This window comes from Pan troglodytes, chromosome 20 (genome assembly GCF_028858775.2).
Source record: "Pan troglodytes isolate AG18354 chromosome 20, NHGRI_mPanTro3-v2.0_pri, whole genome shotgun sequence".
NCBI classification, from domain to species: Eukaryota; Metazoa; Chordata; class Mammalia; order Primates; family Hominidae; genus Pan; species Pan troglodytes.
The window spans coordinates 13,315,097-13,330,992 of NC_072418.2; the positions used below are offsets into that span (position 1 = coordinate 13,315,097).

Below are 15,896 nucleotides of genomic sequence, written 5' to 3' on the forward strand. Positions count from 1 at the left end.
TTTAATAGAGATGGGGTTTCACCATGTTGGCCAGGCTGGTCTCGAACTCCCGACCTCAGGTGATCCACCTGCCTCAGCGTCCCAAAGGGCTGAGATTACAGGCATGAGCCACCGCACCCAGCCAAAAAACTTTTTTTGTAGAGACAGAGTCTCACTCTGTACCCTAGACTGGACTGCAGTGATGCAATCATGGCTCACTGCAGCCTCGACTTCCTGGGCTCAAGCCATCCTCCTGCCTCAGCCTCCCTAGTAACTGGAACTATAGGCACAAACTGCCACACCCAGCTAATTTATTTTGAGACGGAATTTTGCTCTAGTTTACCAGGCTGGAGTGCAATGATGTGATCTCGGCTCGCTGAGACCTATGCCTCCTAGGTTCAAGCAATTCTCCTGCCTCAGCCTCCCGAGTAGCTGAGATTACAGGCATGCGCCACCATGCCCAGCTACTCTTTTTGTATTTTTAGTAGAGACAGGGTTTCTCCATGTTGGTCAGGCTGGTCTTGAACTCACGACCTCAGGTGATCCACCCGCCTTGGCCTCCCAAATTGCTAGGATGACAGATGTGAGCCACCGTGCCTGGCCACAACTAGCTAATTTTTTTTTTTTTTTTAATTTGGAGTCTTGTCCTGTTGCCCAGGCTGGAGTGCAATGGCACAATCTCGGCTCACTGCAACCTCTGCTTCCCAGGCTCAAGCAATTCTGCTGCCTCAGCCTCCCAAGTAACTGGGATTACAGGCGTGCACCACCAAGCCCAGCTAATTTTTTGTATCTTTAGTAGCGATGGGGTTTCACCATGTTGGCCAGGCTGGTCTCGAACTCCTGACCTCGTCATCCATCTGCCTTGGCCTCCCAAAATGCTGGGATTACAGGCGTGAGCCACTGCGCCTGGCCCACACCTAGCTAATTTTTTTTTTTTTTTTGGAGACGGAGTCTGGCTTTGTTGCCCAGGATGGAGTGCAGTGGCGCAATCTCTGCTCACTGCAACCTCTTCCTCCCAGCTTCAAGCAATTCTCTGCCTCAGACTCCCAAGTAGCTGGGATTACAGGCGCCTGCCACCACGCCCGGCTAATTTTTTTTTTTTTGTATTTTTAGTAGAGACGGGGTTTCACCATCTTGGCCAGGCTGGTCTTGAACTCCTGACCTCGTGATCCACCCGCCTCAGCCTCCCAAAGTGCTGGGATGACAGGTGTGAGCCACCGTGCCAGGCCAGGCCCACCTAGCAAATTTTTTGTTTTTTTTCTTTGAGATGGAGTCTCGCTCTGTTACCCAGGCTGGAGTGCAATGGCGCGATCTCAACTCACTGCAAGCTCCGCCTCCCAGGTTCACACCATTCTCCTGCCTCAGCCTCCCGAGTGGCTGGGACTACAGGCACCTGCCAACATGCCTGGCTAACTTTTTGTACTTTTAGTAAAGACAGGGTTTCACCATGTTAGCCAGGATGGTCTGGATCTCCTGACCTCGTGATCCGCCCACTTCGGCCTCCCAAAGTGCTGGGATTACAGGTGTGAGCCACTGCACCCGGCCCGACCTAGCTAATTTTTACATTTTTTGTAGAGATGGTGTATCGGTATGTTGCCTAGGCTGGTCTCAAACTCCTGGGCTCAAGCGATCCTCCCCTCTTGGCCCTCCAAGGTACTGGGATTACAGGCGTAGTCTGAGCCACTGTGCCTGGTTTGTGCAGATTAAATGAGTTATTCTGTGCAACATGGTGTTGGAAGGGAACTTGGATGTAGCTGACTGTCAACCGTGTCGCTGAGAAGGAGGAGGATGAAGATGATGATCTGGATGATGATGTAGCAGTTGAGAGCACAGATGCTGGGTTTGATTTTTGACACCACCACACACTGGCTATAAGGCATGGGCTGGTGAATGCACCTGCTGTGCCTCAGTCTCCTCTTATGTTAAATGGGTATAACAGCCATGGTGCCCTCTCCTGCAGTTGCATAGCCAAATACCTGGCACGGCCCCTAGCTCCATGCATGTTTCGTGCACACCAGCTGCTGCAGACCCAGATTCCACCCCTTGACTTTCCTTTTTTTTTTTTTTGAAATGGAGTCTCAGTCTGTCGCCAGGCTGGAGTGCAGTGGTGCGATCTCAGCTCACTGCAACCTCTGTCTCCCGGGTTCAAGCGATTCTCCTGCCTCAGCCTCCCAAGTAGCTGGGACTACAGGTGCGCTCCATCATGCCCAGCTAATTTTTGTATTTTTATTAGAGATGGGGTTTCACCATGTTGACCAGGATGGTGTCGAACTCTTGACCTCGTGATCCGCCCGCCTCAGCCTCCCAAAGTGCGGTAGTTTTGAGGACAGGGCAGAAGGAAAAGGAAAGTAAACCTCAGCCTTGCTTAGAACCACCTTGCTTGGCTGAGGGAGGGAGATGTCCTGCAGGGCCTGCAGGGAACAAGACTCAGCCTACCCAGACCTCACCTGTCCTTTACCCAAACCCTGCCCAGCCCTTTATCAGCCCCTGTAGGTGGGGACTTAGAGAACAGCAGCTATCAGGATCATCCACTTGCCTCTCCACCTGAAATTAACATCAACATTGACAGCAGCACTGCACTTTAATTAAAACATTATCATCTGGGCCAGGAGCAGTGTTTCATGCCTGTATCCCAGCACTTTGGGAGGCCAACGTGGACAGAGCACCTGAGGCCAGGAGTTTGAGACCAGCCTGGCCAACATGGCGAAACCCTGTCTCCACTAAAAATACAAAAATTAGCCGGGCGTGGTGACGCACGCCTGTAATTCCAGCTACTTGGGAGGCTGAGGCAGAAGAATCACTTGAACTGGGGAGGCGGAGGTTATAGTGAGCCGAGATGGCACCACTGCACTCCAGCCTGGGTGACAGAGTGAGACTCCATCTCAAGAAAATAAATAAATAGAATGAAAAATAAAAAGTTATCATCTGGCACAAGTCTCCTTCGTGCCATCTTATAAAGGTAGAAGCAGGGACACAGAGAAGTGAAGGCACCTGCCCAAGCCCACGGCCCCAGAGCCAGGAGGCAGTTGATCCAGAATTCGAATCTGAGTCCCGGGATTTAAGAATCTGGTCCCAGCCTGCTTCCGCCTGCTTTGCTATATTGCTGGATGCAAATATTACTATTAGTAACACTAACTCTGGCTTAAATGGTGCTCACCATAAGTGAGGGTGGCCCTAAATGTCGCCCATGCAGGAATCCTCAAGACAGCCCCTTGAATTAGGGAAGCCTATTATCTTTTTTTTATTTATTTGAGACAAGGACTTGCTTTGTCGCCCAGGCTGTGGTGCAGTGGTGCAAACACGGCTCACTGCAGCCTCAACCTTCTGAACTCAAGAGATCCTCTCACCTAGGCCTCTCCAGTAGCTGGGACTACAGGTGAGCACCACCACTCCCAGCTAATTTTTAAATTTTCTTTTTTTTTTTTTTAGATGGAGTCTTGCTCTGTCACCCAGGCTGGAGTGCAGTGGCGCAATCTTGGCTCACTGCAACTTCCGCCTCACGGGTTCACACCCTTCTCCTGCCTCAGCCTCCCGAGTAGCTGGGACTACAGGCATCCGCCATCAAGCCCGGCTAATTTTTTGTATTTTTAGTAGAGACGGGGTTTCACCATGTTAGCCAAGATGGTCTCGATCTCCTGACCTCGTGATCCGCACACCTCAGCCTCTCAAAGTGCTGGGATTACAGGCGTGAGCCACCGCGCCTGCCCAATTTTTAAATTTTTTGTAGAAATGGGGTCTCGCTACGTTGCTCAAGCTGGTCTTGAGCTTCTGGCCTCAAGCTGTCCTCCCACCTCAGCCTTCCAAAACACTGGGATTACAGACACGAGTCACCTCCCCCAACTCTATTATCTTCATTTGACAGATAGGGAAACTGAGGCCTTGAGAGAGTAAGTGATTTGTACAATGTCATCCAGTCAGAAGAAGCAGAGCTGGGATTTGAGCCCTGGAAAGCACAAGGTTTTTTTTGTTTTGTTTTGTTTTTTGTTTTGAGACAGAGTCTCGCTCTGTCGCCCAGGCTGGAGTGGAGTGGTGTGATCTTGACTCACTGCAACCTCCGCCTCACGGGTTCGAGTGATTCTTCTGTCTCAGCTTCCCAAGTAGCTGGGACCACAGGTTTGTGCCACCATGCCTGGCTAATTTTTGTATTTTTTGTAGAGATGGGGTTTCGCCATTTTGGCCAGGATGGTCTCAAACTCCTGACCTTGTGATCTGCCCGCAGTGCACGTTGGCCTCCCAAAGTGCTGGGATTACAGGCTTGAGCCACTGCACCCGGACTTTTTTGTTTTTTGAGGTGGAATTTCACTCTTGTTGCCCAGGCTGGAGGGCAATGGCACAACCTTGGCTCACCATACCCTCCGCCTCCCAGGTTCAAGTGATTCTCCTGCCTTAGCCTCCCAAGTAGCTGGGATTACAGGCATGTACCACCATGCCTGGCTAATTTTGTATTTTTAGTACAGACAAGGTTTCTCCATGTTGGTCAGGCTGGTCTCAAACTCCCGACCTCAGGTGATCCACCCACCTCAGCCTCCCAAAGTGCTGGGATTACAGGGGTGAGCCATTGCACCTGGCCCTGATTATTATTATTATTATTATTTTTTGAGGCAGGGTCTCTGTCACCCAGGCTGGAGTGCAGTGGTGTGATCTCAGCTCACTGCAACCTCCGCTTCCCCAGGTTCAAGCAATCAAGCAATTCTCCCAACCCAGCCTCCTGCACAGCTGGGACCACAGGTGCGTGACCACCACATCCAGCTAATTTTTATACTTTTTGGTACAGACAGGTTTCACAATGTCGCCCAGGCTGGTCTCCAACTTGTGGACTTAAGTGGTCCACCCGCCTCGGCCTCCCAAAGTGCTGGGATTATAGGCGTGAGCCATCTCGCCCAGCCTAAAGCCCAAGACTTTATGTTGCTTCTGCCCAAAGGAGGGGGGTGGTCCTTCATGCTCCCAGCAACTGCCTGCTGAGAAGGTCACCTAGGGGGATGCAGTCACTGCTAGGCCCTCACCCCAGCCTAGATATTGCTGAACCTCAAAATAACTCGTCTCCTGGCAGCCGGGCGTGATGGCTCACGCCTGTAATCCTAGCACTTCGGGAGGCTGAGGTGGGTGGATCACCTGACGTCAGGAGTTTGAGACCAGCCTGGCCAAAATGGTGAAACCCTGTCTGGACGAAAAATACAGAATTAGCCGGGGGTGGTGGCACATGCCTGTAATCCCACCTACTCGGGAGACTGAGGCAGGAGAATCACTTGAAACTGGGAGGCAGAGGTTGCAGTGAGCCAAGATTGCGCCATTGCACTCCAGCCTGGGGCAATAGAGTGAGGCTCTGTCTCAAAAACAACAACAACAACAAAATAAAGAACTCATCTCCTGGGGCCCTGAGATGTTTTCAGGCAGTAAGCAGAACCCGAAAGCCTGGGCCCAGTGCCCTGGAATCTGAAACTCCAGGCTTGTTTGGCATGAAAAATTCATGAGCCCAAAAGCTTACTTGGGGTCAGAGAACAGAGCAGCTCTGTGTGCTGGCTCTGCCTGCCCCGCCTGCCCCACCTCAGTGGCGGCCTCCCCCATCCCCCTGAGGCTGTGGCCTTGTCCTAGTTCCTTCTGGATGCCTGGAGCCTCCTCCAGCCTCTCCCAGGGACCATGCCTCTAGGCCCTGTCCACAATCCCTTCTCCACACCGCTAAAGAGATCTCTCTGAAACTCACAATTATTTTTTGACTCTCACTCTCACATCCTCTATGGCCCCCCATTGCCCTCCAACCACCCCCACCTGGCACAGTCAGACACCTGCTGACCTCTGCCACAGGACACCACCTGAACCTGCTGTCCCAGACACCCTAACTGCCCAAATTTCAGTTCCTCTCCTGCTGTCTCAAGCCATCCTCCCACCTCAGCCTCCCAAGTAGCTGAGACTACAGACACGTGCCACCACCGCTGGCCACCTTAGCCATTTTGAAGTGCACAGTTCGGTGGCATTAAGCACATTAATGGTCATGCAACCGTCACCACCATCCATCTCCAGAACTTTCTCATCTTCCCAAAGGAAGACTTCTCCCTATGAAACACTCCTCCCTCTCCCAACCCCTGGCACCCACTCTTCTTCTTCTTCTTCTCCTTTTCCTTCTCCTCCTCCTCCTCCTCCTTCTTCTTCTTCTTCTTTTCTTTTTTTTATTTATTTTGAGATGGAGTCTCACCCTGTCACCGAGGCTTGAGTGCAGTGGCACGATCTCGGCTCACTGCAGCCTCCATCTCCTAGGTTCAAGCAGTTCTCCTGCCTCAGCCTCCTGAGTAGCTGGGATTACAGGCACCCCCCACCACGCCCAGCTAATTTTAGTTTTTTTATATTTTATTTATTCATTTACTTTTATTATTATTATTTTTTTTTTTTTGAGACAGAGTCTCGCTCTGTTGCCCAGGGTGGAGTGCAGTGGCATGATCTCAGCTCCCTGCAAGCTCTGCCTCCCAGGTTCATGCCATTCTCCTGCCTCAGCCTCCCGAGTAGCTGGGACTACAGGTGCCCGCCACCACACCTGGCTAATTTTTGTATTTTTAGTAGAGGCAGGGTTTCGCCATATTGGCCAGGCTGGTCTCTTGGCCAAGCTGGTCTCGAACTCCTGACCTCGAGATGTGCCCGCCTCGGCCTCCCAAAGTGCTGGGATTATAGGCGTGAGCCGCTGCGCCCAGCTTTTTTTTCTTTTTTTTTTTGAGATGGATTCTCACTTTGTCGCCCAGGCTGGAGTGCAGTGGCGCAATCTCAGCTAATTGCAACCTCCTCCTTCTCCTAGTTCAAGTGATTCTCCTGCCTCAGCCTCCCAAGTAGCTGGGATTACAGGCATCTGCCACCATGCTGGGCTAATTTTTGTATTTTTGGTAGAGACTGGGTTTCGCCATGTTGACTAGGCTGGTCTCAAACTCCTGACCTCAAGTGATCCACCCATCTCAGCCTCCCAATGTGCTGGGATTACAAGTGTAAGCCACCATGCCCAGCTACTCAGGAGTCTGAGGTGGGAGGATCACTGGAGCCCAGAAGATCGAGGCTGCAGTGAGCTATGGTTGCACCACTGCACTCCAGCCTCGGTGACAAAGCAAGATCCTATCTTAAGAAAATATTGTGCTGAGCCAGTTCCTGAGAAAACAGAATAGAAAACAAAACTAAAGAAAAGGCAAAAGTTCCTCCCAGCAGAGATGTGAGAGAAAAAGAAAAAAAATGTCCCCTGTGACACCCCCGTACCCCAATCTTCGTCCCTCTCATAACCACTGGCTGATTCAGATCTTTTTCAGCTGGGTTACATGCAGGGGTGTGTGTGTGTGTGTGTGTGTGTGTGTGTTGCCCTCTTTCTCTCTCTTTCTCCCATACCATATAAGACTATACAACTTGTGGATGGGCACAGTGGCTCTCACCTGTAATCCCAGAACTTTGGGAGGCAGAGGCGGGTGGGGCACTTGAGGCCAAGAGTTCAAGAGCAGCCTGGGCAACATGGCCAAAAATCTGTCTCTACTAAAAATATAAAAACTGGCCAGGTGTGGTGGCTCACGCCTGTAATCCCTGAACTTTGGAGGCTAAGGCAGGTGAATCACCTGAGGTCAGGAGTTTGAGACAAGCCTGGCCAACATGATAAAATCCTGTCTCTACTAAAAATACAAAAAATTAGCCAGGTATGCTGGCGGACACCTGTAATCCCAGCTACTCGGGAGGCTGAGGCAGGAGAATTGCTTGAACCCAGGAGGCAGAGGTTGCAGTGAGCCGAGATCACGCCACTGCACTCGAGCCTGGGTGACAGAACAAGAATCTGTCTCAAAAACAAAACAAAACAAAACAAACAAGCAACAACAACTATATATATATATATAGATATAGATAGATTAAGCTGGGCATGGTGGTGCGTACCTGAAATCCCAGCTACTCCAGAGGCTGAGGCACACAAATCACTTGAACCCAAGAGAAGGAGGTTTCAGTGAGCTGAGCTCGCACCACTGCACTCCAGCCTGGGCGACAGAGAGAGACTCTGTCTTAAATAAAAAAAAAAAATACAACTTGCTATTATCACTCAACAATATGACCTGGACGCTACTCCGGAAAGCATGTGGTTGAAGGGGAAGGAAGTGTGTCTTGGGTGTAAAGTCGGACTCCCTGGGTTCAGATCCTTGCAGAGCCACGGGCTCATTATGTTACTGTGGGTAAATTACTTCACCTCTCTGGGTCACTTTCCCCAATTGGAAAATGATTATAATGATTTAATATAGAGTGCTTGGGCCAGACGCGGTGTCTCACGCCTGTAATCCCAGCACTTTGGGAGGCCGAGGCGGTGGATCATGAGGTCAGGAGATTGACACCATCATGGCTAAGACAGTGAAACCCGTTCTTCACTAAAAATACAAAAAACTAGCTGAGCGTGGTGGTAGGTGCTGTAATCCCAGCTACTCAGAAGGCTGAGGCAGGAGAATTGCTTGAACCCGGGAGGCAGAGGGTGCAGTGAGCTATCACACCACTGCATTCCAGCTTGGCGACAGAGTGAGACTCCATCTCAAAAACAAAAACAAACAACAACAACTATACATACACACACACACATACACACACACACATACACACACAGAGAGCGCTTTACTGGGTGAGCCAAGATCGCGCCACTGCCCTCCAGCAGCCTTGGCTCAAAAAAAAAAAAAAAAAAAAAAAAAGGTGCTTGGCCAGCATGGTGGCTCATGCTTGTAATCCCAGCACTTCAAGAGGCCAAGATGGGCAGATCGATTGAGGCTAATGAGACCTGGTCTCTATTTCAAAAAAAAGAAAAAGAGTTAAAAAAATATATAAAGCATTTAATACCTTGTCTGACACTGACTAAGCTCTCTATAAACATTCACTCTTTCTTTCCTTTTTTTTTTTTTTTGAGACCGAGTCTCGTTCTGTCACCCAGGCTGGTGTGCAATGGTGCGATCTTGGATCACTGCAACCTCTGACTCCCAGGTTCAAGTGATTCTCCTGCTTCAGCCTCCCAAGAAGCTGGGATTACATGCATGTGCCACCACACTTGGCTAATTTTGTATTTTTAGTAAAGACGGGATTTCTCCATGTTGGTCGGGCTGGTCTCGAACTCCCGACCTCAGGTGATTCGCCCTCCTCGGCCTCCCAAAGTGCTGGGATTACAGGTGAGAGCCACTGCGTCTGGCCTTAGAGACAGATTTTCATCGTGTTGTCCAGGCTAATCTTGAACTCCTGTCCTCAAGTGACCCTCCTGCCTCCCAGAGTGCTGGGATCACAGATGTGAGCCACCACTCCTGGCTGTAAACAGTCACTCTTATTATAATCTGCAGGACCACCTCCATTTTTCTTAAACTATTTTAAAAATTCTCATTTTGAAATGTAACATTTTTTATTTATTATGTATACACACACACATATATATTTGCATCATAAATGTTATTCCCAACATGGGACAGATTCCTTTCAACCCCCAGGTGAATCACATGGTACCCTGGAAAGACCTAGGAAGCCCTCCCTCCCACCATCTCCAGGGAGGTAGTGAGAACGGCAGGTGCTGGGGACTGGGAAGGCTTTGGAGTTTCCCAGCCTACCTCTTCTCCCTTTCTCAACAAAGGATACCTGTTCCCTATTATTCCCCTTATCCACTCTTCCCTTTTTTAAAAAAAACCCCACAAAACCATCATTAGTAAAAAAACAAACAAAACCCCTTCAAGTATTGGGAGTTAGGGGTCCTGGGCTGGGACTTGGGGTTACAGGTCACCAAGGAAGAGGGAAGGGAAGAGAAGGAGGGGCTGTCACTTACTACTGCTGGCTTTCTTCCTTGCTGCATGCTATAGCAACTGTGTGTCAACCTCCTTTGCTGGCAACTGCACGTATGGGACCACTGAGCCCGGAATGAAACAGTCCTTTTTAAAAAACTTTTTTTGAGACAGAGTCTCGCTCTGTCACCCAGGCTGGAGTGCAGTGGCATGATTTCAGCTCACTGCAGCCTCCACCTCCCGGGTTCCAGCAACTCTCCTGCCTCAGCTTCCCGAGTAGCTGTGAATACAGGCGCCCGCCACCACATCCGGCTAAGTTTTGTATTTTAGTAGAGATGGGGTTTTGCCATGTTGGCCAGGCTGGTCTCAAACTCCTGACCTCAGGTGATCCACCTGCCTTGGCCTCCCAAAGTGCTGGGGTTACAGGTGTGAGCCACTGCACCCAGCCTAGAAGTTCTTCACTGATAAAATGTGAGGATATTTCTCAAGGTGTGTGATACTGATGTCAGCTCATTTGATGTTGAGATACTGATCCACCGAATGGAGGGTGCCACAGATGTTCAGGTCTTTCTTGAGTTCCACGACCACATTCATTCCCACAAGGGACTTGAAAAAAGGAATAGAAGAGCATGATGCTGGCGACCTGACCGGGAAGAGCAACACATATTTTATTTTATTTATTTATTTATTTGAGATGCTGTCTCACTCTTTCACCCAGGCCGGAGTGCAGTGGTGCAATCTTGGCTCACTGCGACCTCTGCCTCCTGGGGTCAAGCAATTCTCTGCCTCAGCCTCCTGAGGAGCTGGGATTACAGGCGCCCGCCGCCACGCCTGTCTAATTTTTTTTTTTTTTTTTTTTTGGTATTTTTAGTAGGGACCAGGTTTCACCAAGTTAGTCAAGCTGGTCTTGAACTCCTGACCTTGTGATCCACCCAACTCGGCCTCCCAAAGTGCTGGGATTACAGGCGTGAGCCACCGTGCCGGGCCAGCAACACATATTTTAAAAGGGCAGAAGTCGGTTGGGCACAGCGGCTTACGCCTGTAATCCCTGCACTTTGGGAGGCTGAGGTTTGTGGATCACCTGAGATCAGGAGTTCGAGACCAGCCTGGGCAACATGGCGAAACCCCGTCTCTACTAAACTACAAAAATTGCCACTGTACTCCAGCTTGGGAAACAGAGCAAGATTCTGTCTCAGAAAAAAAAGGCGGGCAGAGTATGGGGGAGAAGGTCAAGTATTCACAAACTAAACTAAGCTATGTAACTACAATTCTGTTTCCAGTGCCCAGAAGCTGCTCCTATCATCCCAGTAGTTATTACTACCCCAAAAGTCAACCACTGATATATGTTCTGTTACTATAGGTTGATTAGCTATGCCTGTTCTAGAACTTCAGAAAAAAGTGTGTGGCTTCTTTCACACAACATTATGCTTTTTGGGGAGAGATTCATCCATATTTTTGCCTGTATCAATAGTTTATTCCTGGACCAGGCGCTGTGGCTCACACCTGTAATCTCAGCACTCTAGGAGGCTGAGGCAGAAGGATCACTTGAGACCAGCCTGGGCACCCATAGGGAGACCGTCATCTCCACAAAAATTAAAAAAATTAGCCGAGTATGGCCAGGTGCAGTGGCTCACGCCTATAATCCCAGCACTTTTGGAGGCTGAGGGGGGCGGATCACCTGAGGTCGGGAGTTCCAGACCAGCCCGACCAACATAGAGAAACCCCGTCTCTACTAAAAATACAAAATTAGCCAGGCGTGGTGGTGCATGCCTGTAATCCCGGCTACTCAGAGACTAAGGCAGGAGAATCACTTGAACTTGGGAGATGGAGGTTGCGGTGAGCTGAGATCACACCATTGCACCATTGCACTCCAGCCTGAGCAACAAGAGTGAAACTTTGTCAAAAAAAAAGAAAGAAAGAAAGAAAGAAATTAGCCAGGCATGATAATGTGTGCCTGTAGTCCCAGCAACAGGGGGCTGAGGCAGGAGGATCACTTGAGCTGAGGAGGTCAGGGCTTCAGTCAGCTATGACTGCACCATCGCAATCCAGCCTGGGCAACACAGCAAGATCCTGTCCCTAAAAAAAGAAAGAAGAAAACATTCATTCCTCATCGCTAAGGAGAATCCCATGGTATGGGTGAAACCCACCATGGTTTGCTTCACCAATGATCTGTTAATGGGCATTTGGGCTGCTCCTAGTTTTTTTGCCCATTACGAATAAGGATACTATAAGGCTATCATGAACATTTATATGAATGTGTCTGTGGGTTTTTCTTTTCTTCACTTATACTTTTTCTTGGGTATATACCTAGAAGTGCAATTTCTAGGGTATTAACTTTGCAAGAAACTGCCAGATCGTTTTCCAACTGGTTGTGGCATTTTACATTCTCACCAACAGTGTAGGAGAGCCCCCATATGCTTCCCATCTTCCTCAACACTTGGTTCGACCAGTCTTTTTAATTTTAGCTATTCAGGTGGGTGTGCAATGATATCTCATCGAGGTTTTGATTTACATTTCCCTGATGACTTCGTGCTTTATTCTTTTTTCTTTCTTTCTTTCTTTTTTTTTTTTTTTTGAGACAGGGTCTCACTCTGTCACCCAGGCTGGAGTGCAGTGATGTTTTCACCCATTTTTCTTTCTTTTTTTTTTTCTTTTTGAGACAGAGTTTCGCTTTTTGCCCAGTTCTGTTGCCCAGTTTGGAGTGCAATAGCGTCATCTCAGCTCACCGCAACCTCCACCTCCTGGGTTCAAGCGATTCTCCTCCTAAGCCTCCAGAGTAGCTGGGATTACAGGCATGTGCCACCACACCAGGCTAATTTTTTGTATTTTTAGTAAAGACAGGGATTCTCCATGTTGGTCAGGCTGGTCTCGAACTCCCGACTTCAAGTGATCCGCCCGCCTCGGCCTCCCAAAGTGCTGGGATTACAGGCGTGAGCCTCCGCACCCGGCCTGTTTTCACCCATTTTTTCCACAATAACTGTCAAGGCTGCAGGGAACACCCCTTGGTTACTACATCCCATGCACACACACCTGCAGTGGTTTGTCCAGGGTCAGTGCCAGACAGGAATCGCACCAGGTGAACATGACTTGGATATACTCTTTCTGCCAGGAAACATTCTGCTTCAAAGCATTCACTCATCTGATTTTATGTTATCAAACTCTAAAATTCTTACCAATCTGATGAATGAAAATGGCATCTTTTGGTATGTTCAGTGGTACACGGTGATCAATATTTACCTATCAATTACTTATCTATCCATCTTCTATTATTATTTTTATTTTATTTTATTTTATTTTTTGAGACGGAGACGGAGTGTCGCTCTGTCGCCCAGGCTGGAGTTCAGTGACACGGTCTCGGCTCACTGCAAGCTCCGCCTCCCGGGTTCACGCCATTCTCCTGCCTCAGCCTCCCGAGTAGCTGAGATTACAGGTGCCCGCCACCACTCCCGGCTAATGTTTTGTATTTTTAGTAGAGACGGGGTTTCACCGTGTTAGCCAGGATGGTCTCGATCTCCTGACCATCTTCCCGCCTCGGCCTCCCAAAGTGCTGGGATTACAGGCGTGAGCCACTGCGCCCGGCCTATTATTATTATTAATTCTTATTATTATTTTGAGACAGGGTTGCCCAGGCAGTGGCACAATCATAGCTCACTGCAGCCTCAAACTCTTGGACTCAAGTGATCCTCCTACCTCAGCCTCCCGAGTAGCTGAATTACAAGTGTGCATCACCAAGCCCAGCTAATTTTTTAAATTTTTTGTACAGATGAGGGTCTTCCTATGTTGCCCAGGCTGGTCTGGAACTATTTGGCCCAAGCTATCCTCCCGCCTCAGCCTCCGGAGTGGCTGGGATTACAGGCCCGCGCCACCACGCCCAGCCTCAATATCTCCTTGAAGATGAAATGCATAGATGAATGAATGAATGGATGACCTCTGTTTGCTCACCATGCACACCCTCAAGAGGGTTACTTGAGAGCCAAGACTGGAAACAAAGGTTGGGGCCCCACCCATCCCGGGCCAGGCCCCGCCCCCGGTCCCCGCCCCCGGTCCCCGCCCTCGCCCTCTCGAGGCTCCCATTGGAGGAGGCGCGCGGGGGCTGGCCCGGCGGGAGGGGCGGGGCCGGGGCCCGGGGCGGGGCGCTGCAGCCCGCGGAGCCTCCCGCCCGCCCGGGCTGGGGTCGCGCTGGCTCGGACTCCGCTCCCCGCCCCGCCGCGGCCATGGAGGACGAGCGGAAAAACGGAGCCTACGGTAGGAGCCGCCTCGGGTCAGGGGCCGCCTCTGCTGACTTGGGGGTGGGAGGACCTTGAGCCAGGGGGACATCTGAGACCCCAGGCACCCGCGCTGCCGCTGGATGGCCCTCCGCGCTCGGGCCCCCGCATCCGACACTGCGCGGATCCCACGCCCCCTGCTCTAACCGGGTCGCCCCGCGTCCCCTCCCCGGGAGCCCCAGCTCCCCCTCCGGCTGATGGGCCAGGGCTCACGGCGCATGCTCCGCCCGGGGAGGTCCCGTTATCTGGGCGGCTCGGATGGCGGGCGGGGGAGGGGAGGCGCGGCGATCTGGGCTCGGAAAAGAGACAGGGCCCTGACCTCCTCAAATCCCCCTCCTCTTCCAATCCCCTTTGTCCATTTCTTCCTCCTTCCCTTTTCCGCCAGAAGTAGCCGTCCGGGGCTTTTGGCCAGATGGGGAAACTGAGGCAAGACTGGGCAGACCGAATACCCAGCTGAGAGCCCACCGAGTCTGGCCAGCCGCCTGGAAACGGCGGAAAGAAGGGCGCCTTTGGTGAGGGGGCAGGAAGGAAGCAGGAAAAAATTGAGAAACTTTCCCCTCCCTGTGCAAGGGGCTGGCGGCTCCCACCTCCCATTTCGAGAGGTGCTGGCGACTGGAACTTCCTCCGGCGAACCTCTTGGGGCGACCTCAGGCATTTGGCCCCGGGGATGGGCCCAGGATGTGGGCTTCTCCATCACCAGCGTCCTGTGGTGCCGCCCTCCCCTGAATTCCCACGGTGGGAGGAGTTGCCATCCTCAGTTTCTCCTTTCTCTTCTCCATTTTGGGTCCCCAAGACCCAACTGAGCCCCAGCCCCACGTGATACTACCCTGGGGGCAAAGAAGCACTGTCGCGCCCCTCTTTGTGTGACAAGAACTTCCTGGAAACTGTGACACTGAAGGGCCCCGGGGAGGGGGCCGGAAACGGCTCGAAAATATTCAAGAAAAACAAGTTGGGTAGAGCTGTGCCTCCCTGCCCCCAGGGACTGTATGGCCTCAGGAGGCTGCCAGGAGAGACAGATCAGGGAGGCTGGGACCTTCCCTGCAGAGCCCAGCCAAGGGGAGGCAGCAGGACCTGGCCACCTCCCAGCACCCCCTCCCCAATTGAAGCTTCCAGCCCAGTCCCCTGGAGGGACCCCCTTGGTCTTCATTTGGGCTCAAATCCCAGCCCCAGCGGCTGTGGGTGCTGTGTGTCCCTTGGGTGTGGCAGGCTGTCTCTGACCTGAGAGTCTCAGCCTGAGGTTCCAGCCAGGTCTTGCCCGCTTGTGGGCAGCATCTGAGGGGGTCTTGGGTCTCTATGAAGTTTGGCTGGGACAGGGACGAGGGGCAGAATGGACAATGATATGATTCACCCAGCCTTGAATTTGGCCAAAGGATGGAATTGAGCTGTGGTCGGAGCTAGGCAGACCTCCCAGGCCCACACATGAGACAGGGGACCCTGCCAGACAGAGCCTTTGCTGGGCTTAAGGGAGTACCTTCAATCAACAAATATTTATTGAGCACGATTTAGGCAGGGGTCTAGACACTGGAAACCCAGCAGTGAATAGACCGGTGAAATCCTTGACCGCAGGGAGTAGTCAAGGGAAGGAATGTGTAATTTTAGGTTGTTGTAAGTTGTGAAGCAAAGAACAAGACATCGTGTGATCTTGTGTGGCAGAAACAGCAGCGATTATTTTAGGTTACTAAGGGCTGGAGGTTGAGCCAGCCGTGGGAAGATTTAGGGGAAGTGTGTTTCACACAGAAAGAACAGCAAACAAACCACGTAGTTACTTAATTATATTTTGCCTTGGGGCCAAAGGGGCCATCTGGTTTGATTGCTTGAAGTAGGGGTTTTGCTTAGCTTGGAAGTAGTTCCTTCACATCAGAACCAAAAATCTGGGGGCCTTGGACTGGCCCATGAAGTCCCTGATAGATGAAGG

The 15,896-nt window shown here is 51.0% G+C and overlaps 1 protein-coding gene across 2 annotated transcripts in view; it reads left to right on the forward strand.

The window, feature by feature from the left end:
• The first annotated feature begins 13,830 nt into the window (after positions 1-13,830).
• SLC44A2 (solute carrier family 44 member 2) overlaps positions 13,831-15,896 on the forward strand; it is a 42,537-nt gene continuing 40,471 nt past the window's right edge. Inside the window, exon 1 of one of the 2 annotated variants that reach the window (XM_001165972.8) lies at positions 13,831-13,961. In XM_001165972.8, the coding sequence (XP_001165972.1) occupies positions 13,931-13,961 (31 nt within the window). In that variant the 5' untranslated portion in view covers positions 13,831-13,930. The remainder of the gene's footprint in view (positions 13,962-15,896) is intronic. The other variant, XM_063800549.1, reaches the window with a different exon arrangement.